Source organism: Anthonomus grandis, chromosome 6, assembly GCF_022605725.1.
Source record: "Anthonomus grandis grandis chromosome 6, icAntGran1.3, whole genome shotgun sequence".
NCBI lineage: Eukaryota > Metazoa > Arthropoda > Insecta > Coleoptera > Curculionidae > Anthonomus > Anthonomus grandis.
In genome coordinates, this window is record NC_065551.1 from 35,816,361 (window position 1) to 35,841,952 (window position 25,592).

At 33.7% G+C, this 25,592-nt stretch overlaps 1 protein-coding gene across 2 annotated transcripts; it reads left to right on the forward strand.

The window, feature by feature from the left end:
- Window positions 1-1,060: 1,060 nt before the first annotated feature.
- LOC126737657 (monocarboxylate transporter 14-like) lies at window positions 1,061-25,295 on the forward strand. Of its 2 annotated transcripts, none has more exons than XM_050442640.1 (10): window positions 1,061-1,159; window positions 7,478-7,537; window positions 8,328-8,701; window positions 8,763-9,171; window positions 9,241-9,409; window positions 21,000-21,168; window positions 22,105-22,361; window positions 22,422-22,643; window positions 22,702-22,981; window positions 25,087-25,295. In XM_050442640.1, exons 3-10 carry the CDS (start codon window positions 8,344-8,346, stop codon window positions 25,212-25,214), a joined length of 1,992 nt encoding a protein of 663 aa, XP_050298597.1. In that variant the 5' UTR covers window positions 1,061-1,159; window positions 7,478-7,537; window positions 8,328-8,343; the 3' UTR covers window positions 25,215-25,295. The 2 variants fall into 2 exon arrangements, with proteins under 2 accessions (XP_050298597.1, XP_050298596.1); XM_050442639.1 differs by lacking the exon at window positions 1,061-1,159 and adding an exon at window positions 1,220-1,449.
- The last annotated feature ends 297 nt before the right edge of the window (window positions 25,296-25,592 follow it).

Sequence of the window (25,592 nt, forward strand, 5' to 3'; positions counted from 1 at the left end):
AAAATCCAATCAGCATGTCTATAACTCAAAAACGAAGAAAGTTAGAGAGTTGAAAATTCGTACAAATATTCTTCAACTAAAATGATTAGACACCTATTTCAACGTTTTTCGAATAAATAGACAGGGAGCTAAAAAATAATTTTTCTTTGGAAAATGTGATATTTTTTTCAAAAAAATCCTATCAGCATGTCTATAACTCAAAAACAAAGAAAGTTGGAGAGTTGAAAATTCGTACAAATATTCTTCAACTAAAATGATTAGACACCTATTTCAACGTTTTTCGAATAAATAGACAGGGAGCTAAAAAATAATTTTTCTTTGGAAAATGTGATATTTTTTTCAAAAAAATCCTATCAGCATGTCTATAACTCAAAAACAAAGAAAGTTGGAGAGTTGAAAATTCGTACAAATATTCTTCGAATAAAATGATTAGACACCTATTTCAACGTTTTTCGAAAAAATAGACAGGGAGATAAAGAATGAATTTTCTTGGAAAAATGTGATAAATAATACCTCCTATATCAATCACATTAGAAAATTCCTCATGTAAGTTTAAAAAGTCAATATGAAACCTAAAAAAATAAATAATAAGCAGTGAATAAAATTAGACAAAAAGTACCAGTACTAGTACTAATTTTAAATTAAAACTTCCTATCTTAACTTTGAAATATCTGAAAATAGTGAAATGTTTGTCATAATCAGTAGGTTAAACACAGAACGTCAATCATGCGCGGAACGCTAATCGATAAAGTACTTATTGAACATGTTTCTATTAGAACATCAAATAAAAAAATGCAAATTTATTATGTCAGCACCTTAATAATAATAATAATAATATTAAAATATATCATTATATTTAATATAATGATATTATATGTATGAGTACAAATAGAGCTTACAAAAGTCAACTATTATCACAGAAACTTGCGGCAACAAAATTAAATAAAAAAAATACATTATATAAACCAAATACTGATTATATTTGCTCTCATGCTAATATAATAATCAAATATGAATAATTATTAAATCAATCTATCACCTGCTACTAAAAATTTCATCAGTTTAGGTTTACTTGTAGAGAAATATAATTGGCATCACCCCTTGGCAAGGAATTTTTACAATATAAATAAATAAATTAAACACTACTAGACTAGACTAGGTAAGGAATTCTGGATAAATTATTAAGAAGAGAAAAAAACGTTTTTACTATCATCACTTAAGCTTAAAATTCCATAAATTACTATCGGATTGCCACAAGCTGATGGATTGACTAATAAATGATAAAATCGACTTAAAACAATATTGTTTTATGAATTCGCCTTTATCAAACTGAGATAATAACGATTATCCCTGATAATTATCTGATGACATTATTCTGTGTTTAATATTTTATTGAAACGTGTATAACGCGTTTCTTCACCAGTGAATAAATTTGAGAATTATTGTAAGGTAAGTGAATCATATTTAATGTAATATATAATTAATAAATAAATATGGAAATTTTTTTGACCCTACAGGGTCATTTTTTACTTTATTTAAATAATGTTTATCTGTTTCGCTATAATAACTTGTCTGATAAAGGTTTCGATTCTGGATAATATTACATAAAGTTGATTTTTTAAAAGGGATTATGGTAGCTAAAAATGGTGGCCAATGGACCTCAAAAACCTATTTCAACTATCTTAAATTAATAGAAAATGTACGTTAATATTTAAAATAATAATTAAGGAAGTGTGTATAATTAATTTCTGCAAAAAAGGGAGTAATTTTTGCGCCCAACGTGTGATGCCTAAAATTGATAGAGAATTGACATGAATAGTGCATTCAATTTCCTGGAAAAATTCCATTAAAAGTTCATTTAACTGCCTGAAACTAACAGAAAAGGGGCACATTACACTCTATAGAAGTTTAATTAAGTAACATTAATTACCTGGAAACTAGTGAATAATAATGATCTTAAACTCCTGGAAATTTTAATCCACTTTTCCCACTTCGACACGGTCAATTTCAGGCAGTTGAAGTCGTTTTTTCCACGCAGTTCATTTTCAAGATCATTCCTTAATTTTTTCCAGGCATTTGAACGATTTTGAAAATTTTTCCAGAGTAGTTGATGGTATTTCCTTGTTTGGGTAGTTGAGGTTGAATTTTAAAATAATTTTTCTATTTCCAGGCTTTCCAATATTTTTTTTTGTTAAATTCAGGCAATTGAAGTGTATTTTCCAACTGTTTCACTGGCAATTAAAGGCAGTTTTAAAGTCACTTCCAGGTAGTTTATGATGTTATGAGTTCATTGCAATTTTAAGACATTTTACATTCGAAATTTGTTATTGTTTTCAAGCAATTGATGTCACTCCTTTTTTTCCTTGGTAGTTGAATGTTTTATGATGATTTTTGCATTTTTTCTTCACTTCTAAGCAGGTTAATACACTTCATACTGTCAAAATCAGGCAGTCAAATTCATTTTCTCAAATTTTTCCAGAGAAGTGTTTTTAAAGTAATTTTTTTCCAGGTAGTTTAAATTGATATTCGTTATTTTCCAGGTATTTTCACTCAAATTTTTATTTTTTTCCAGGCAGTTGAATACATTTTTTAAGAAATTTTCTGTTACTTCGGAGCAATTGAGGTCACACTTATTTTTTTTTTACTTTTCTTAATATGTTGAACACACTAGAGACCTGACACACCATTTCATAGTGACCATTAAGGATTTGTGGTTCTCAGATGAGTTTAAAGGTCATAAAGTAGGTAACAATTGATTTTTTGGTTTCTACCGCTTTTCATAGTCCATGCACGCCTTAAATTATCGTGAAATTTCACTTTTCTTAATATATTGAACACCCTAGAGACGTGACACACCATTTCATAGTGACCATTAAGGATTCGTGGTTCTCAGATGGGTTTAAAGGTCATAAAGTAGGTAACAATTGATTTTTTTGGTTTCTACCGCTTTTCATAGTCCATGCACGCCTTAAATTATCGTGAAATTTCACTTTTCTTAATATATTGAACACACTAGAGACGTGACACACCATTTCATAGTGACCATTGAGGATTCGTGGTTCTCAGATGGGTTTAAAGGTCATAAAGTAGGTAACAATTGATTTTTTGGTTTCTACCGCTTTTCATAGTCCAGGCACGCCTTGAATTATCTTGAAATTTCACTTTTCTTAATATATTGAACACACTAGAGACGTGACACACCATTTCATAGTAACCATTAATGATTCGTGGTTCTCAGATGGGTTTAAAGGTCATAAAGTGGGTAAAAAGTGCATTTTGTTGGTTTCTACCGCTTTTCATAGTCCAATGACGCCTTGAATCATCATGAAATTTCACTTTTCTTAATATGTTGAACACACTAGAGACGTGACACCCATTTCATAGTGACCATTGAGGATTCGTGGCTCTCAGATGGGTTTAAAGGTCATAAAGTAGGTTACAATTGATTTTCTTGGTTTCTACCGCTTTTCATGGTCCAGGCACGGCTTGAATTATCTTGAAATTTCACTTTTCTTAATATATTGAACACACTAGAGACGTGACACACCATTTCATAGTGACCATTAAAAATTCGTGGTTCTCAGATGAGTTTAAAGGTCATAAAGTAGGTAACAATTGATTTTCTTGGTTTCTACCGCTTTTCATAGTCCAGGCACGCCTTAAATTATCTTGAAATTTCACTTTTCTTAATATATTGAACAGACTAGAGACGTGACACACCATTTCATAGTGACCATTAAGGATTCGTGGTTCTCAGATGAGTTTAAAGGTCATAAAGTAGGTAACAATTGATTTTTTTGGATTCTACCGCTTTTCATAGTCCAGGCACGCCTTGAATTATCTTGAAATTGCACTTTTCTTAATATATTGAACACACTAGAGACGTGACACACAATTTCATAGTGACCATTAAGGATTCGTGGTTCTCAGATGGGTTTAAAGGTCATAAAGTAGGTGACAATTGATTTTTTTGGTTTCTACCGCTTTTCATAGTCCAGGCACGCCTTGAATTATTTTGAAATTGCACTTTTCTTAATATATTGAACACACTAGAGACGTGACACACCATTTCATAATGACCATTAAAAATTCGTGATTCTCAGATGGGTTTAAAGGTCATAAAGTAAGTAACAATTGATTTTTTTGGTTTCTACCGCTTTTCATAGTCCAGGCACGCCTTGAATTACCTTGAAATTTCACTTTTCTTAATATATTGAACACACTAGAGACGTGACACATCATTTCATTGTGACCATTAAGGATTCGTGGTTCTCAAATGAGTTTAAAGGTCATAAAGTAGGTAACAATTGATTTTTTTGGTTTCTACCGCTTTTCATAGTCCATGCACGCCTTGAATTATCTTGAAATTTCACTTTTCTTAATATGTTGAACCTACTAGAGACGTGACACACCATTTCATAGTGACCATTAAGGATTCGTGGTTCTCAGATGAGTTTAAAGGTCATAAAGTAGGTAACAATTGATTTTTTTGGTTTCTACCGCTTTTCATAGTCCATGCACGCCTTGAATTACCTTGAAATTGCACTTTTCCTAATATATTGAATACACTAGAGACGTGACACACCATTTCATAGTGACCATTAAGGATTCGTGGTTCTCAGATGAGTTTAAAGGTCATAAAGTAGGTAACAATTGATTTTTTTGGATTCTACCGCTTTTCATAGTCTAGGCACGCCTTGACTCATCTTGAAATTTCACTTTTCTTAATATATTGAACACACTAGAGACGTGACATACCATTTCATAATGACCATTAAAAATTCGTGATTCTCAGATGGGTTTAAAGGTCATAAAGTAGGTAATAATTGATTTTTTTGGTTTCTACCGCTTTTCATAGTCCAGCCACGCCTAGAATTATCGTGAAATTTCACTTTTCTTAATATATTGAACACACTAGAGACGTGACACCCATTTCATAGTAACCATTAAAGATTCGTGGTTCTCAGATGGGTTTAAAGGTCATAAAGTAGGTAACAATTGATTTTTTGGTTTCTACCGCTTTTCATAGTCCAGGCACGGCTTGAATGATCTTGAAATTTCACTTTTCTTAATATATTGAACACACTAGAGACGTGACACACCATTTCATAGTGACCGTTAAGGATTCGTGGTTCTCAGATGGGTTTAAAGGTCATAAAGTAGGTAACAATTGATTTTTTGGTTTCTACCGCTTTTCATAGTCCAGCCACGCCTTGACTCATCTTGAAATTTCACTTTTCTTAATATGTTGAACACACTAGAGACGTGACACACCATTTCATAGTGACCATTAAGGATTCGTGGTTCTCAGATGAGTTTAAAGGTCTTAAAGTAGGTAATAATTGATTTTTTGGTTTCTACCGCTTTTCATAGTCCAGGCACGCCTTGAATTATTTTGAAATTTCACTTTTCTTAATATATTGAACACACTAGAGACGTGACACCCATTTCATAGTAACCATTAAAGATTCGTGGTTCTCAGATGGGTTTAAAGGTCATAAAGTAGGTAACAATTGATTTTTTGGTTTCTACCGCTTTTCATAGTCCAGGCACGGCTTGAATGATCTTGAAATTTCACTTTTCTTAATATATTGAACACACTAGAGACGTGACACACCATTTCATAGTGACCGTTAAGGATTCGTGGTTCTCAGATGGGTTTAAAGGTCATAAAGTAGGTAACAATTGATTTTTTGGTTTCTACCGCTTTTCATAGTCCAGCCACGCCTTGACTCATCTTGAAATTTCACTTTTCTTAATATGTTGAACACACTAGAGACGTGACACACCATTTCATAGTGACCATTAAGGATTCGTGGTTCTCAGATGAGTTTAAAGGTCTTAAAGTAGGTAATAATTGATTTTTTGGTTTCTACCGCTTTTCATAGTCCAGGCACGCCTTGAATTATTTTGAAATTTCACTTTTCTTAATATATTGAACACACTAGAGACGTGACACCCATTTCATAGTAACCATTAAAGATTCGTGGTTCTCAGATGGGTTTAAAGGTCATAAAGTAGGTAACAATTGATTTTTTGGTTTCTACCGCTTTTCATAGTCCAGGCACGGCTTGAATGATCTTGAAATTTCACTTTTCTTAATATATTGAACACACTAGAGACGTGACACACCATTTCATAGTAACCAATAAGGATTCGTGGTTCTCAGTTAAGTTTAAAGGTCATAAAGTGGGTAAAAGTTGAATTTTTTGGTTACTGCCTGGAAGTAATAAAAAATTACTTTAAAATGCACCCAATTACTTGGAAAAAATGTAAGACAATTCAAATGCCTGGAAAAATACAATAAATTGCTTTAAAAATGCGATCGACTGTCAGAAATTGATAAAAATGCATTGAAAAGTACAATAAATTGACTAGAAAAATTACCTAAAACTGTCATCATAATAAAAAAAATCATGCATAACGACGTCAACTGCAGATTTATAAAACAAATATAAGAACTCATTTTTTTTGCGTAATTTGGAAAAAAATTAAGAACCCAAAAATCAAAATTTAGTTTTTTCAGGTATTTATAGAGCCAAAGAGCCTTAAACCAGCTGATATTTTTAACAAATTTTAAAAAAATAATTAAGCTCTTCTAGGCAGTTGAAAAACTTTGATTTTTTGGTATTTAATTAATTAATTGTCAATTTTTCTTAGCACCTTAAATATTAATTAAAAAATAACGAAATTTGTGTGCAAATTTTCAGCTGGGTAAATTTCATGGTTACCTCATTTTTATGAACATTAATTAAATTAACAATATGTAATAAATATTCCAAGATATTAATTGTGCAATCTGTATGGAAATTTTTAAATGTGTAGTTTTTGAATTATGAGCACTCGGAGATGATGAGTTTCATTTATTCATTTTAACCAAATGTAGTGCAATAAATTATACGTAAATACTATAAACCTTGCTTAAAAGAACTATAATATAATAAATAATAATTAATTCCACTTCTGAATCGGAATTAGGACAGGCAGACATTTATAAAGATTATAATGAATAAACAAACCAGTTGCATAGTCGTTCATCTAGCGGCAATTTCCCATTGAAAATCATCGTATAAAGCGAATAATAGAATTTGTTACAGTTTTATTTCAGTGCAAGTTGTCCTAAATGCAATTTATTAATCAGAAAATAAATATTGGCATTTTGGTGTTCCTTTCTTGGAGATAACTTATTACTTTATTTAGGCAAAAAGTCATTTTTAGTATTAATATTTATTATTTCAAGTATTAACACTATACGTATGCATAATATACCAACTGTGAACTAACTAATGCACGAACTAACGCTATCGGAATTAAGAAAACTAATAATTTTTCGTTATCAGCGGGAATTATTTATAAATAGACGAGATTTCGTTAAAAATTCTTGTTTATTGATCATTTTAAAATACATCCGTTAAAATTGATATATAAACAAATAATTAACTAATCGTTAAATAATGTAACGGTCAATTACTTCCAGGTGCTAAAGATGATTTAAAAGAAGTTTGTGGCAATAGGAAGGAAAAATACCGAAAAACTGGTAAGAACTTTTATTTATTATTACTGACAACTGTTTGTTTATAAATATGACTTCTAGTCTTTAGTATAGATAGTTTTTTATTATTATTATTATTGTAAATTAATTAAATAATTGTCGCACAGCAGGATATGCGCATAAAATTGTAAAAGTCTCGTAGCCGATGATCACCTGCCGCAATAAAAAAACTAATTCACTTCAATTGGGATTTTACTGTTAAAAAAAAAACCACAACTCAAATAGTAGCGTTTTGTCGGTTTTCATAAGTGCATCACGCAAATAATTACACAGAATCAGGTAAAAAAGGTATAGCAATAACAGATTTATTTTATGTACAATTCGAGTGTTCAAAAGTGATAGTTCAAATTTTTTTTAAATTCCTCTTTATCGTTTTTCTCTAATTACTAAATTTGCCCTTTTTATTAGCTAAAACCAAGAAGAACTGTAATTTTTGTCTTAGGAATAGGCAAAGATAGATATTGAGAAAATATGATGTAAGTAAGGCATCATTATTCAAAGGTTCAATTGCCTGGAATTATTTTTTTTTTAAACAATTAGTCCAACCCAATCAAAACCAACCCAACCTAACCCAAAGCAAAACCAAGCCAATTGAACATAACTCTATTCTAACCTTTTCCATATCAAACCTACCTAACCTAATACTGTATCCTACCGACTGCACCAATTAAGGAAGAAAACAAAGAAAAAACGAAACAAGTTGACAAGTCTTTTTTCCCTTCTTCTTCTCACATACACCAAAAATCCATTAACCCATGAAATTGCTCTTTTTGAGATCACAACTTAAAAAAATGGTCGTAAGTCACGGCCATGGACCGTCACGTGGCCACGGAGGCCACCATGGACCCACCAAGTCAATTTCCAAATCAGACGGAGAACGTAGAGCCAGTCACAACCTGGGAAAGTTACAAGGCAGAGAGTCATTCCTCACGTCTACAATAAGCATTTTCGTCGACGAGAACCAACCGGTCATCCCGGACGGCGGATGGGGTTGGTTGGTGGTCCTTGCATCCTTGTTCATCAACCTGGTTTCTGATGGTATCACTTGCTGCTTCGGACTGTTATACATCGATTTCTTAAACGAGTTCGGAGCCTCCAAGTCTGCCACTTCTTGGATCGGTAGTTTGTACGTTGCCGTACCGTTAGTAGGTGAGCTAAAAAGATGTTTTTCCACTCAATTGATGGTGTTGTCACACGAAATCTGCTTTAGGTGGTCCATTGGGAAGTGCCTTGGTGGACCGATACGGTTGCAAAAAAATGACTATAGTGGGAGCGTTGATTTCCACATGCGGTTTCATCCTAAGCACCTTCGCCAAGAACATCGTCGTGATGTACATCACCTTTGGGTTCCTAGGAGGGATCGGATTGGCCCTGTGCTACGTCACGGCTGTTGTGGCCATAGCGTTTTGGTTCGACACCAAACGCACTTTGGCACTTGGACTGGCAGCTGCCGGTTGTGGATTCGGCACCGTGATATATTCGCCGCTTATCACCATGTTATCACTGGAGTACAGTTGGAGGGGCACCGTGTTGATATTGGCCGGACTGTTTGCCAATATGATCGTTTGTGGACTGTTGCAGAGAGATCCTGACTGGATTATTAAGCAGGAGAGGCAACGGTGAGTGGTTGAGTTGATTATGAAGAAGTAGATGATATGGAAGTTGTATGACTCGCTATTTTGTTTCAGATTGGCAAATGAGAGTAAGGGAAAAGATGAAGCGTTAAAGAAGAAATTGAAGAAAATTGAAGATTCTGAGGTGATGGTCGATAAACTGAAAACGGAAGTGGATATAAAGCAAAAAGACCGATTTCATTCTGTGGTCCATTTGCCTACTTACATACAAGAACACAAGGAGGTAAGTGAGAACCCTATATTATATAGTATTAAAAAACTATCCACTCAATCTTCTTATGAAATCATATTTTTGATTGACGCCTTAGAATGTTATAGCCACTTCATTTAATCATTGTATTAAAACTCTCTTTGAATCTCAAGTGGTACTTCGATAAAAAATCGAAACTAATCTTTGAATTGATAAAATATTAATACTTACATAAATTGAGTCAAGCTGAATCAAAAATTCAAGCTTGAATAAAGTTTCCCTTTAAATTTTTCCTACTTTCAATGATCCTACCGACTGCGACTGCCTGGAATAGTTTTTAAATTATCATGGATTAAAGTGAAATTTTTCTGAAAAAAATTGAAAATTCCTGTCTCAACATCTCCTTGGTCCAACTCTCGTAAATCCGAGTCTAGCCCAGGCAATTTTGAAGCTACAGGAATTCTTCATATATGAAACTATTGGCAAGGAATTGCTTCAATTTCAAGTGAAAACCTCATAAAAATGCCTGGAATACTTTTTGAATTATCATGGATTAAAGTGAAATTTTTCTGGAAAAAATTGAAAATTCCTGTCTCAACATCTCCTTGGTCCAACTCTCGTAAATCCGAGTCTAGCCCAGGCAATTTTGAAGCTACAGGAATTCTTCATATATTAAACTATTGGCAAGGAATTGCCTCAATTTCAAGTGAAAAAGTCATAAAAATGCCTGGAATAGTTTTTGAATTATCATGAATTAAAGTGAAATTTTTCTGAAAAAAATTGAAAATTCCTGTCTCAACATCTCCTTGGTCCAACTCTCGTAAATCCGAGTCTAGCCCAGGCAATTTTGAAGCTACAGGAATTCTTCATATATGAAACTATTGGCAAGGAATTGCTTCAATTTCAAGTGAAAACCTCATAAAAATGCCTGGAATAGTTTTTGAATTATCATGGATTAAAGTGAATTTTTCTGGAAAAAATTGAAAATTCCTGTCTCAACATCTTCTTGGTCCAACTCTCGTAAATCCGAGTCTAGCCCAGGCAATTTTGAAGCTACAGGAATTCTTCATGTATGAAACTATTGGCAAGAAATTGCTTCAATTTTGAGTGAAAACCTCATAAAAATGCCTGAAATAGTTTTTGAATTATCATGGATTAAAGTGATATTTTTCTGAAAAAAATTGAAAATTCCTGTCTCAACATCTCCTTGGTCCAACTCTCGTAAATCCGAGTCTAGCCCAGGCAATTTTGAAGCTACAGGAATTCTTCATATATGAAACTGTTTGCAAGGAATTGCTTCAATTTTAAGTGAAAACCTCATAAAAATGCCTGGAATAGTTTTTGAATTATCATGGATTAAAGTGAAATTTTTCTGAAAAAAATTGAAAATTCCTGTCTCAACATCTCCTTGGTCCAACTCTCGTAAATCCGAGTCTAGCCCAGGCAATTTTGAAGCTACAGGAATTCTTCATATATGAAACTATTGGCAAGGAATTGCTTCAATTTTGAGTGAAAACCTCATAAAAATGCCTGGAATAGTTTTTGAATTATCATGGATTAAAGTGAAATTTTTCTGGAAAAAATTGAAAATTCCTGTCTCAACATCTCCTTGGTCCAACTCTCGTAAATCCGAGTCTAGCCCAGGCAATTTTGAAGCTACAGGAATTCTTCATATATTAAACTATTGGCAAGGAATTGCTTCAATTTCAAGTGAAAACCTCATAAAAATGCCTGGAATAGTTTTTGAATTATCATGGATTAAAGTGAAATTTTTCTGGAAAAAATTGAAAATTCCTGTCTTAACATCTCCTTGGTCCAACTCTCGTAAATCCGAGTCTAGCCCAGGCAATTTTGAAGCTACAGGAATTCTTCATATATTAAACTATTGGCAAGGAATTGCCTCAATTTCAAGTGAAAACCTCATAAAAATGCCTGGAATAGTTTTTGAATTATCATGGATTAAAGTGAAATTTTTCTGGAAAAAATTGAAAATTCCTGTCTCATCATCTCCTTGGTCCAACTCTCGTAAATCCGAGTTTAGCTCAGTCAATTTTGAAGCTACAGGAATTCTTTATATATGAAATTGTTTGCAAGGAATTGCTTCAATTTTAAGTGAAAACCTCATAAAAATGCCTGGAATAGTTTTTGAATTATCATGGATTAAAGTGAAATTTTTCTGGAAAAAATTGAAAATTCCTGTCTCAACATCTCCTTGGTCCAACTCTCGTAAATCCGAGTCTAGCCCAGGCAATTTTGAAGCTACAGGAATTCTTTATATATGAAATTGTTTGCAAGGAATTGCTTCAATTTTAAGTGAAAACCTCATAAAAATGCCTGGAATAGTTTTTGAATTATCATGGATTAAAGTGAAATTTTTCTGAAAAAAATTGAAAATTCCTGTCTCAACATCTCCTTGGTCCAACTCTCGTAAATCCGAGTCTAGCCCAGGCAATTTTGAAGCTACAGGAATTCTTCATGTATGAAACTATTGGCAAGAAATTGCTTCAATTTTGAGTGAAAACCTCATAAAAATGCCTGAAATAGTTTTTGAATTATCATGGATTAAAGTGAAATTTTTCTGAAAAAAATTGAAAATTCCTGTCTCAATATCTCCTTGGTCCAACTCTCGTAAATCCGAGTATAGCCCAAGCAATTTTGAAGCTACAGGAATTCTTCATATATGAAACTGTTTGCAAGGAATTGCTTCAATTTTAAGTGAAAACCTCATAAAAATGCCTGGAATAGTTTTTGAATTATCATGGATTAAAGTGAAATTTTTCTGAAAAAAATTGAAAATTCCTGTCTCAACATCTCCTTGGTCCAACTCTCGTAAATCCGAGTCTAGCCCAGGCAATTTTGAAGCTACAGGAATTCTTCATGTATGAAACTATTGGCAAGAAATTGCTTCAATTTTGAGTGAAAACCTCATAAAAATGCCTGAAATAGTTTTTGAATTATCATGGATTAAAGTGAAATTTTTCTGAAAAAAATTGAAAATTCCTGTCTCAACATCTCCTTGGTCCAACTCTCGTAAATCCGAGTCTAGCCCAGGCAATTTTGAAGCTACAGGAATTCTTCATATATTAAACTATTGGCAAGGAATTGCTTCAATTTCAAGTGAAAACCTCATAAAAATGCCTGGAATAGTTTTTGAATTATCATGGATTAAAGTGAAATTTTTCTGGAAAAAATTGAAAATTCCTGTCTTAACATCTCCTTGGTCCAACTCTCGTAAATCCGAGTCTAGCCCAGGCAATTTTGAAGCTACAGGAATTCTTCATATATTAAACTATTGGCAAGGAATTGCCTCAATTTCAAGTGAAAAAGTCATAAAAATGCCTGGAATAGTTTTTGAATTATCATGGATTAAAGTGAAATTTTTCTGGAAAAAATTGAAAATTCCTGTCTTAACATCTCCTTGGTCCAACTCTCGTAAATCCGAGTCTAGCCCAGGCAATTTTGAAGCTACAGGAATTCTTCATATATGAAACTATTGGCAAGGAATTGCTTCAATTTTGAGTGAAAACCTCATAAAAATGCCTGGAATAGTTTTTGAATTATCATGGATTGAAGTGAAATTTTTCTGAAAAAAATTGAAAATTCCTGTCTCAACATCTCCTTGGTCCAACTCTCGTAAATCCGAGTCTAGCCCAGGCAATTTTGAAGCTACAGGAATTCTTCATGTATGAAACTATTGGCAAGAAATTGCTTCAATTTTGAGTGAAAACCTCATAAAAATGCCTGAAATAGTTTTTGAATTATCATGGATTAAAGTGAAATTTTTCTGAAAAAAATTGAAAATTCCTGTCTCAACATCTCCTTGGTCCAACTCTCGTAAATCCGAGTCTAGCCCAGGCAATTTTGAAGCTACAGGAATTCTTCATATATTAAACTATTGGCAAGGAATTGCTTCAATTTCAAGTGAAAACCTCATAAAAATGCCTGGAATAGTTTTTGAATTATCATGGATTAAAGTGAAATTTTTCTGGAAAAAATTGAAAATTCCTGTCTTAACATCTCCTTGGTCCAACTCTCGTAAATCCGAGTCTAGCCCAGGCAATTTTGAAGCTACAGGAATTCTTCATATATTAAACTATTGGCAAGGAATTGCCTCAATTTCAAGTGAAAAAGTCATAAAAATGCCTGGAATAGTTTTTGAATTATCATGGATTAAAGTGAAATTTTTCTGGAAAAAATTGAAAATTCCTGTCTTAACATCTCCTTGGTCCAACTCTCGTAAATCCGAGTCTAGCCCAGGCAATTTTGAAGCTACAGGAATTCTTCATATATTAAACTATTGGCAAGGAATTGCTTCAATTTCAAGTGAAAACCTCATAAAAATGCCTGGAATAGTTTTTGAATTATCATGGATTAAAGTGAAATTTTTCTGGAAAAAATTGAAAATTCCTGTCTTAACATCTCCTTGGTCCAACTCTCGTAAATCCGAGTCTAGCCCAGGCAATTTTGAAGCTACAGGAATTCTTCATATATTAAACTATTGGCAAGGAATTGCTTCAATTTTAAGTGAAAACCTCATAAAAATGCCTGGAATAGTTTTTGAATTATCATGGATTAAAGTGAAATTTTTCTGAAAAAAATTGAAAATTCCTGTCTCAACATCTCCTTGGTCCAACTCTCGTAAATCCGAGTCTAGCCCAGGCAATTTTGAAGCTACAGGAATTCTTCATGTATGAAACTATTGGCAAGAAATTGCTTCAATTTTGAGTGAAAACCTCATAAAAATGCCTGAAATAGTTTTTGAATTATCATGGATTAAAGTGAAATTTTTCTGAAAAAAATTGAAAATTCCTGTCTCAACATCTCCTTGGTCCAACTCTCGTAAATCCGAGTCTAGCCCAGGCAATTTTGAAGCTACAGGAATTCTTCATATATTAAACTATTGGCAAGGAATTGCTTCAATTTCAAGTGAAAACCTCATAAAAATGCCTGGAATAGTTTTTGAATTATCATGGATTAAAGTGAAATTTTTCTGGAAAAAATTGAAAATTCCTGTCTTAACATCTCCTTGGTCCAACTCTCGTAAATCCGAGTCTAGCCCAGGCAATTTTGAAGCTACAGGAATTCTTCATATATTAAACTATTGGCAAGGAATTGCCTCAATTTCAAGTGAAAAAGTCATAAAAATGCCTGGAATAGTTTTTGAATTATCATGGATTAAAGTGAAATTTTTCTGGAAAAAATTGAAAATTCCTGTCTTAACATCTCCTTGGTCCAACTCTCGTAAATCCGAGTCTAGCCCAGGCAATTTTGAAGCTACAGGAATTCTTCATATATGAAACTATTGGCAAGGAATTGCTTCAATTTTGAGTGAAAACCTCATAAAAATGCCTGGAATAGTTTTTGAATTATCATGGATTGAAGTGAAATTTTTCTGAAAAAAATTGAAAATTCCTGTCTCAACATCTCCTTGGTCCAACTCTCGTAAATCCGAGTCTAGCCCAGGCAATTTTGAAGCTACAGGAATTCTTCATGTATGAAACTATTGGCAAGAAATTGCTTCAATTTTGAGTGAAAACCTCATAAAAATGCCTGAAATAGTTTTTGAATTATCATGGATTAAAGTGAAATTTTTCTGAAAAAAATTGAAAATTCCTGTCTCAACATCTCCTTGGTCCAACTCTCGTAAATCCGAGTCTAGCCCAGGCAATTTTGAAGCTACAGGAATTCTTCATATATTAAACTATTGGCAAGGAATTGCTTCAATTTCAAGTGAAAACCTCATAAAAATGCCTGGAATAGTTTTTGAATTATCATGGATTAAAGTGAAATTTTTCTGGAAAAAATTGAAAATTCCTGTCTTAACATCTCCTTGGTCCAACTCTCGTAAATCCGAGTCTAGCCCAGGCAATTTTGAAGCTACAGGAATTCTTCATATATTAAACTATTGGCAAGGAATTGCCTCAATTTCAAGTGAAAAAGTCATAAAAATGCCTGGAATAGTTTTTGAATTATCATGGATTAAAGTGAAATTTTTCTGGAAAAAATTGAAAATTCCTGTCTTAACATCTCCTTGGTCCAACTCTCGTAAATCCGAGTCTAGCCCAGGCAATTTTGAAGCTACAGGAATTCTTCATATATTAAACTATTGGCAAGGAATTGCCTCAATTTCAAGTGAAAAAGTCATAAAAATGCCTGGAATAGTTTTTGAATTATCATGGATTAAAGTGAAATTTTTCTGGAAAAAATTGAAAATTCCTGTCTTAACATCTCCTTGGTCCAACTCTCGTAAATCCGAGTCTAGCCCAGGCAATTTTGAAGCTACAGGAATTCTTCATATATGAAACTATTGGCAAGGAATTGCTTCAATTTCAAGTGAAAACCTCATAAAAATGCCTGGAATACTTTTTGAATTATCATGGATTAAAGTGAAATTTTTCTGGAAAAAATTGAAAATTCCTGTCTCAACATCTCCTTGGTCCAACTCTCGTAAATCCGAGTCTAGCCCAGGCAATTTTGAAGCTACAGGAATTCTTCATATATTAAACTATTGGCAAGGAATTGCCTCAATTTCAAGTGAAAAAGTCATAAAAATGCCTGGAATAGTTTTTGAATTATCATGAATTAAAGTGAAATTTTTCTGAAAAAAATTGAAAATTCCTGTCTCAACATCTCCTTGGTCCAACTCTCGTAAATCCGAGTCTAGCCCAGGCAATTTTGAAGCTACAGGAATTCTTCATATATGAAACTATTGGCAAGGAATTGCTTCAATTTCAAGTGAAAACCTCATAAAAATGCCTGGAATAGTTTTTGAATTATCATGGATTAAAGTGAATTTTTCTGGAAAAAATTGAAAATTCCTGTCTCAACATCTTCTTGGTCCAACTCTCGTAAATCCGAGTCTAGCCCAGGCAATTTTGAAGCTACAGGAATTCTTCATGTATGAAACTATTGGCAAGAAATTGCTTCAATTTTGAGTGAAAACCTCATAAAAATGCCTGAAATAGTTTTTGAATTATCATGGATTAAAGTGATATTTTTCTGAAAAAAATTGAAAATTCCTGTCTCAACATCTCCTTGGTCCAACTCTCGTAAATCCGAGTCTAGCCCAGGCAATTTTGAAGCTACAGGAATTCTTCATATATGAAACTGTTTGCAAGGAATTGCTTCAATTTTAAGTGAAAACCTCATAAAAATGCCTGGAATAGTTTTTGAATTATCATGGATTAAAGTGAAATTTTTCTGAAAAAAATTGAAAATTCCTGTCTCAACATCTCCTTGGTCCAACTCTCGTAAATCCGAGTCTAGCCCAGGCAATTTTGAAGCTACAGGAATTCTTCATATATGAAACTATTGGCAAGGAATTGCTTCAATTTTGAGTGAAAACCTCATAAAAATGCCTGGAATAGTTTTTGAATTATCATGGATTAAAGTGAAATTTTTCTGGAAAAAATTGAAAATTCCTGTCTCAACATCTCCTTGGTCCAACTCTCGTAAATCCGAGTCTAGCCCAGGCAATTTTGAAGCTACAGGAATTCTTCATATATTAAACTATTGGCAAGGAATTGCTTCAATTTCAAGTGAAAACCTCATAAAAATGCCTGGAATAGTTTTTGAATTATCATGGATTAAAGTGAAATTTTTCTGGAAAAAATTGAAAATTCCTGTCTTAACATCTCCTTGGTCCAACTCTCGTAAATCCGAGTCTAGCCCAGGCAATTTTGAAGCTACAGGAATTCTTCATATATTAAACTATTGGCAAGGAATTGCCTCAATTTCAAGTGAAAACCTCATAAAAATGCCTGGAATAGTTTTTGAATTATCATGGATTAAAGTGAAATTTTTCTGGAAAAAATTGAAAATTCCTGTCTCATCATCTCCTTGGTCCAACTCTCGTAAATCCGAGTTTAGCTCAGTCAATTTTGAAGCTACAGGAATTCTTTATATATGAAATTGTTTGCAAGGAATTGCTTCAATTTTAAGTGAAAACCTCATAAAAATGCCTGGAATAGTTTTTGAATTATCATGGATTAAAGTGAAATTTTTCTGGAAAAAATTGAAAATTCCTGTCTCAACATCTCCTTGGTCCAACTCTCGTAAATCCGAGTCTAGCCCAGGCAATTTTGAAGCTACAGGAATTCTTTATATATGAAATTGTTTGCAAGGAATTGCTTCAATTTTAAGTGAAAACCTCATAAAAATGCCTGGAATAGTTTTTGAATTATCATGGATTAAAGTGAAATTTTTCTGAAAAAAATTGAAAATTCCTGTCTCAACATCTCCTTGGTCCAACTCTCGTAAATCCGAGTCTAGCCCAGGCAATTTTGAAGCTACAGGAATTCTTCATGTATGAAACTATTGGCAAGAAATTGCTTCAATTTTGAGTGAAAACCTCATAAAAATGCCTGAAATAGTTTTTGAATTATCATGGATTAAAGTGAAATTTTTCTGAAAAAAATTGAAAATTCCTGTCTCAATATCTCCTTGGTCCAACTCTCGTAAATCCGAGTATAGCCCAAGCAATTTTGAAGCTACAGGAATTCTTCATATATGAAACTGTTTGCAAGGAATTGCTTCAATTTTAAGTGAAAACCTCATAAAAATGCCTGGAATAGTTTTTGAATTATCATGGATTAAAGTGAAATTTTTCTGAAAAAAATTGAAAATTCCTGTCTCAACATCTCCTTGGTCCAACTCTCGTAAATCCGAGTCTAGCCCAGGCAATTTTGAAGCTACAGGAATTCTTCATGTATGAAACTATTGGCAAGAAATTGCTTCAATTTTGAGTGAAAACCTCATAAAAATGCCTGAAATAGTTTTTGAATTATCATGGATTAAAGTGAAATTTTTCTGAAAAAAATTGAAAATTCCTGTCTCAACATCTCCTTGGTCCAACTCTCGTAAATCCGAGTCTAGCCCAGGCAATTTTGAAGCTACAGGAATTCTTCATATATTAAACTATTGGCAAGGAATTGCTTCAATTTCAAGTGAAAACCTCATAAAAATGCCTGGAATAGTTTTTGAATTATCATGGATTAAAGTGAAATTTTTCTGGAAAAAATTGAAAATTCCTGTCTTAACATCTCCTTGGTCCAACTCTCGTAAATCCGAGTCTAGCCCAGGCAATTTTGAAGCTACAGGAATTCTTCATATATTAAACTATTGGCAAGGAATTGCCTCAATTTCAAGTGAAAAAGTCATAAAAATGCCTGGAATAGTTTTTGAATTATCATGGATTAAAGTGAAATTTTTCTGGAAAAAATTGAAAATTCCTGTCTTAACATCTCCTTGGTCCAACTCTCGTAAATCCGAGTCTAGCCCAGGCAATTTTGAAGCTACAGGAATTCTTCATATATGAAACTATTGGCAAGGAATTGCTTCAATTTTGAGTGAAAACCTCATAAAAATGCCTGGAATAGTTTTTGAATTATCATGGATTGAAGTGAAATTTTTCTGAAAAAAATTGAAAATTCCTGTCTCAATATCTCCTTGGTCCAACTCTCGTAAATCCGAGTCTAGCCCAGGCAATTTTGAAGCTACAGGAATTCTTCATATATAAAACTATTGGCAAGGAATTGCTTCAATTTCAAGTGAAAACCTCATAAAAATGCCTGGAATAGTTTTTGAATTATCATGGATTAAAGTGAAATTTTTCTGGAAAAAATTGAAAATTCCTGTCTTAACATCTCCTTGGTCCAACTCTCGTAAATCCGAGTCTAGCCCAGGCAATTTTGAAGCTACAGGAATTCTTCATATATGAAACTATTGGCAAGGAATTGCTTCAATTTTGAGTGAAAACCTCATAAAAATGCCTGGAATAGTTTTTGAATTATCATGGATTGAAGTGAAATTTTTCTGAAAAAAATTGAAAATTCCTGCTCCTTGGTCCAACTCTCGTAAATCCGAGTCTAGCCCAGGCAATTTTGAAGCTACAGGAGTTCTTCATATATGAAACTATTGGCAAGGAATTGCTTCAATTTTGAGTGAAAACCTCATAAAAATGCTTGGAATAGTTTTTGAATTATCATGGATTAAAGTGAAATTTTTCTGAAAAAAATTGAAAATTCCTGCTCCTTGGTCCAACTCTCGTAAATCCGAGTCTAGCCCAGGCAATTTTGAAGCTACAGGAATTCTTCATATATGAAACTATTGGCAAGGAATTGCTTCAATTTTGAGTGAAAACCTCATAAAAATGCCTGGAATAGTTTTTGAATTATCATGGATTAAAGTGAAATTTTTCTGGAAAAAATTGAAAATTCCTGTCTCAACATCTCCTTGGTCCAACTCTCGTAAATCCGAGTCTAGCCCAGGCAATTTTGAAGCTACAGGAATTCTTCATATATGAAACTGTTGGCAAGGAATTGCTTCAATTTCAAGTGAAAACCTCATAAAAATGCTTGGAATAGTTTTTGAATTATCATGGATTAAAGTGAAATTTTTCTGAAAAAAATTGAAAATTCCTGTCTCAACATCTCCTTGGTCCAACTCTCGTAAATCCGAGTCTAGCCCAGGCAATTTTGAAGCTACAGGAATTCTTCATATATGAAACTATTGGCAAGGAATTGCTTCAATTTTGAGTGAAAACCTCATAAAAATGCTTGGAATAGTTTTTGAATTATCATGGATTGAAGTGAAATTTTTCTGAAAAAAATAGAAAATTCCTGTCTCAATATCTCCTTGGTCCAACTCTCGTAAATCCGAGTCTAGCCCAGGCAATTTTGAAGCTACAGGAATTCTTCATATATAAAACTATTGGCAAGGAATTGCTTCAATTTTGAGTGAAAACCTCATAAAAATGCCTGGAATAGTTTTTGAATTATCATGGATTAAAGTGAAATTTTTCTGAAAAAAATTGAAAATTCCTGTCTCAATATCTCCTTGGTCCAACTCTCGTAAATCCGAGTCTAGCCCAGGCAATTTTGAAGCTACAGGAATTCTTCATATATAAAACTATTGGCAAGGAATTGCTTCAATTTTGAGAGAAAACCTCATAAAAATGCCTGGAATAGTTTTTGAATTATCATGGATTAAAGTGAAATTTTTCTGAAAAAAATTGAAAATTCCTGTCTCAACATCTCCTTGGTCCAACTCTCGTAAATCCGAGTCTAGCCCAGGCAATTTTGAAGCTACAGGAATTCTTCATATATGAAATTGTTTGCAAGGAATTGCTTCAATTTTGAGTGAAAACCTCATAAAAATGCCTGGAATAGTTTTTGAATTATCATGGATTAAAGTGAAATTTTTCTGGAAAAAATTGAAAATTCCTGTCTCAACATCTCCTTGGTCCAACTCTCGTAAATCTGAGTCTAGCTCAGGCAATTTTGAAGCTACAGGAATTCTTCATATATTAAACTATTGGCAAGGAATTGCTTCAATTTTAAGTGAAAACCGAAACCGCATTAAAGAAAAAACACATTTTACGAAGGAATTTGTAACAAATGTTAATAGAGTGCCAAGCCCTAGCACTATGGTAGTAGGTGGTGTGAAAAGGAAGACACGACCAGTTTTAGTTTTAAGGGTTAGTCGGTAATTTTTTCTCCAACACGAAATCTTTAATTAAATTAAGTCGTAGAGTAAGGTAAAAACTGTACCATACGATTAATAATAAATGTGTTATTAATCAAACCGGCTCTTTCATTCATCACAAATTTTTATTAAATTTTAGGTGCCCATAGAAGTACTGAAGAACCTTAGCAATGACAAACATTTGTACAAGATCGTATTGGAAAATTACCCTAATTTACTTTCGAGTCACTCGGATACAGCTCCGGATAAACTGGCTGCCGAAGCCTCTTTGGTTAACACTCGCGTACCAGTGAAATATTCCATGACAGGTAATATAGTCGAGTCGAATCAAAAAAGTAGTTATTTGCCAAAAATTACAAATTAATTAACAACTTATAGTACAGTTCTACAATGGACCAAAGTCTGTACGTGTGTGTTAATGGTGGTACATTTAATTTTTACCCGAATACATTAACGGTTAACTTGATATATCGAATAAAATACATTGAGTTTAATTGAGAAGATGCTGAAAATGGTTACCTTAAACTTCTTGACATAAGAACAGCAGTCGGTCCGAAATTTCTCACTGAACATTTTCAAGTACACTAACACCGATATTTCCAAAAAACATTTCTTATTTTCTGTCATAAGTCCAATATTGAAGCAGGTTCAGTTTCATTCACCTTTTGCTTCAAATAGCCCCATTAAAAAAAAGTCTAGATGTGTCAAATCTGGCGAGCGAGCTGGCCATTGCACAGGTCCTCGACGGCCAATCCATTCTTATACGATTCCAATTAACTTACCAATCCAATTAACTTATTCTATTCCAATTAATATCCAATCTAATTGGAAACATTATAGATAATAACGATGAATTCATGCGTATTACTTTTTTGAATATAACTTTAAGGTTTTTGAGTAAAACGTGATAAAACCCTATTTTATATCTCGAAAGCAAGGCGTATCGCTATGAAAATTGCAGAAGTTGTCCCATTTTTTATAAGTGGAAAGTTGGTTCTAGACAACTTTTCATTATATAAGGATCCACCTTTACTTACTCCATTTGCAAACTGATCCTCATTCAAATTAACGTCTTTTCTTCCAAGAGTCAATTGTATCAGAATAAGAATTATTCTTAAATCAACCCAATCCTCATCCAAACCAACCAACTCCTAGTTTCCTTACTATCCGAACAGATTCTAAACCTACTAATAAACTTGTCTCAACATAGTCGTTTTCAAATCCTAAAATCTCTCATTTTGCAGTCGCTTCCAAAGATGCACCCCAACTAACCCATAGAAATGGATCAGCAAAGTCCAATAAGCAGCATCACCAGTCGAACGGTCAGCTACAACACGGTTACTTGGCCAATATCAAGCTGAAGAAACCGTCGGTGGATGTAGACAAACAGTTGCTGAACATGCACAAGTACAAAATCACCATGAGCTGCCCGGACGACATTTGGAAAGAGGAGATGCAGCTGCTTGATACTAAAGTGCTGCAAGTTCCGGAGGAAAATAAGGTGGTAAATGTAATGATGATCTTATAGGCAATTTAATCAAGTGTTTATTATTTGTTCCAGAAATGGTACCATAACTTCACGGAATCCTTTGGAAACATTATAGATTTCACACTCTTCTTCGAACTTCACTTCTTTCTAGTGAGTGCCTCCACGATCCTTATGTGTATATGGTTTGCCGTGCCATTTGTCTATCTGGCCGATCACATGAAGTCTATTGGATACGATGACGTAGCGACCTCTCTTACCATATCAGTCATCGGTGCCACCAACGTATTAGGAATGGTGAGTCTCCTCTCATCTACATCTTCCCTCTCACTGAACTTCTATAATACTTTTCCAGATCATTATAGGGTTCCTTGGAACGAAAATGAAAGTGGTGACCCTCTATGCGGGTTGTCTCTTTCTCTCTGGATTCTGCTGTGCAGCTATGATGCTGTTTTCCAGCAACTACTATATTCTCTTAGCTTCCAGTGGGGCCTTTGGGTTGTTTTATGCTTGTCAGCATTCGTTAACTCCGGCAGTTGTCGCGGAGTTGGTGCCCCTGGATAGGTTCAGTATGGCTTATGGATTGAGTTTGCTGTGTCAAGGGATTGGAAAGTTGACGGGACCTCCATTAGCTGGTAAGTGTTGTGTCTTAATTTATTTTGTTGTTATGAATGAACATCTGTAGATATTTCAGACTGTTACCAAATTAAAAGAGCATAATTCTGTATTCAATGCAAAAAATATTCTTGGCCGAGTTCATATTATTTTATGTTTGAGTCTCTGCATTTCAAGAAATCATTTTATCTTCCTCCCTAGTCTTTATATATTAACCAGGTATTTCTATTTTACTCTTTGAACTCTAAAGGAGTCCAAGATCGTTTTATTGCAGTCTTTGGATTCCAAATAAATCTGAAATCATCATGTTTTACCCTAGCTAGTCTCTGGACCTTAAATCATAGATGTAATCCTTTCAGATAATTTTATTCCATATTCTAAAGGGTGTTTTTTTTAGAGGTTTGGATTTTAGGTTGTCAAAACTGTTTCTGGTGATTGTCAATTTGACAGTTGGTGGTGTATTCGTGGTCAGTACAGTTTGCCATTTCACAATGAATAGACTTACTCCAGAACAACGCTTTCAAATTGTGCAAATATATTTTGAAAATCATAGTTCAATTCGCGAAACTTACCGTGCGCTGTGTCCATTTTACGGTCGACATAATCGGCCATCCGAGCAAGTTATTCGAAAAACCATGGATCGTTTTCGTACCACGCATACTCTAGTTGATAATACGCATCCACAAAGATGCCATAAGAAGTTATTGCTGCTGTGGAGCATAGTGTTGAAGAGGACCCGAATGAGTTGATTCGCCATCGTGCACAACAATTGGGGCTGTGCCCATCCACTTTGTGGAAGATTTTGCGGCAAGATCTTGGCTTGCGAGCTTACAAGATCCAACTTATGCGCGCCGTACGTTCGGTGAATGGGCGGAAAACAGTATTCAGCTTGACCCATTTTTTCAATCCAAAGGCTCATTTTTGGTTGAACGGCTTCGTCAATAAGCAAAATTGCCGAATTTGGAGTGGAGAAAATCCAGAAGCTTTTATTGAGACGCCCTTACATCCATTAAAAGTCACAGTTTGGTGCGCTTTATGGTCAGGAGGAATGATTGGCCCATATTTTTTTAAAGATGATAACGACCAGAATGTTACAGTCAATGGAGAACGTTATAGAGCCATGATTGCCGACTTTTTTGTTCTTCAGTTGAACCGACTTGATGTGGCCGAGCTTTGGTTCCAACAAGATGGTGCAACATGCCACACAGCGTGTGACACTATCAATTTATTGCGGGAAACATTCCATGATCGCATAATTTCACGCAATGAACCTGTGAACTGGCCTCCACACCCCTGGATTACTTTCTTGGGGTCACATGTCTTCAAAGATAAACCACAGACGTTGGATCACTTGGAAGCAAACATTCGCCGCGTTATTGCCGAGATACGGCCCCAGATGCTTGAAAAAGTGGTCGAAAATTGGACTTTTACCCGATTACGCTACATTCGAACCAGCCGTGGCGCTCATATGCCCGAAATCATTTTTAAGCACTAATGGCATAACAATATCTTTTAAATAAAACCAATACCATGTCAATAATTTTTTTTTATAGTTTTATTTCACTTCAAATTGGTATACCTCTCAAAAAAACACCCTTTATATTGTAAATGGGTTCCAGGTCATCCTATTCCACTATATGGACTCCAAGTGAGTCCCAGAATATATGATTCTAGTCGTGGACTGCAAATGAATCTCAGATTATCCTATTCCACTCGCTCTAGACTCCCAGACATTTAATCTTAAGTTGTAGGAAGTAAAACTGATAAGAGAATGATCACTTATCTCTCTCACTGTATCAAATGTGCTTCCAATCATTTAATTCTAATATCTAGACTGCCAATAGGTCGCACATTATTCAAGTTTGAGCTTCGAGGTCATCTTTTTCCAGTTTCTGAACTGTAGATAGATTCCAGATCATCCTATTGTAATGTGTGTTTACTTCTTGGACTTCAGATATATCACAGGTCATTCTAATTTATTCTTTGCTCTCCAATTTTTCAAAAGATCCTATAAAAGGAGTTCCTACTGGTTTATTGAGTCTCATGGGGTTCATTCAAGATTTTGCGCAAATCAAATGGGTGATGATCTCTCCAAGGCCTTTATCAATATTATGTTTGTTTTCAGGATATCTATATGATGTGACGCAGTCTTACAGCCAGTCCTTTTATCAAGCAGCAGTATGGATATTTATCGCTGGAATTCTTATTGGAATCATCCCGTACACCAAGTCTCGTAAATTTTTCGGCAGCTGATCTTGTTTTTTTTTTTTAATTGTAGAATAATGTATAAATTATTAATTAGTTGTTTTTTTTATAATAAAATTGTTGATGATATTTTTGGTATTCGTATTTTTAATTTATTAATGAACCCAACCCAACCCAACATTGAAAAATTATATCTTTTTCAAGAATAGAATCTGACATCGCACTACTGGGATGGGATGCTCGTTTTGGTTAAAAATGCATAAAAAAACTAATTGAAATCGGGAATTGTAAATTATGAAGCTTTTACTAAAGCTTTAGACTTTTTTTATGTAGACACAATATAAAAAAATCGATTTTTTTTATTATAAAATGCCGTGCAAAAATGACCAATTTTGACATTTACGATTAACATTATCTGAATATAAG

What these genes read in the sequence shown, in the direction of transcription:
- LOC126737657 (XM_050442640.1), top strand. Translation starts at nt 8,344, where the DNA reads ATGGTCGTAAGTCACGGCCATGGACCGTCACGTGGCCACGGAGGCCAC. An exon ending in CGTTGCCGTACCGTTAGTAG is followed by an intron (nt 8,702 to 8,762) that starts GTGAGCTAAAAA and finishes AATCTGCTTTAG; the next exon opens with GTGGTCCATTGGGAAGTGCC. An exon ending in AAGTTCCGGAGGAAAATAAG is followed by an intron (nt 22,362 to 22,421) that starts GTGGTAAATGTA and finishes TATTTGTTCCAG; the next exon opens with AAATGGTACCATAACTTCAC.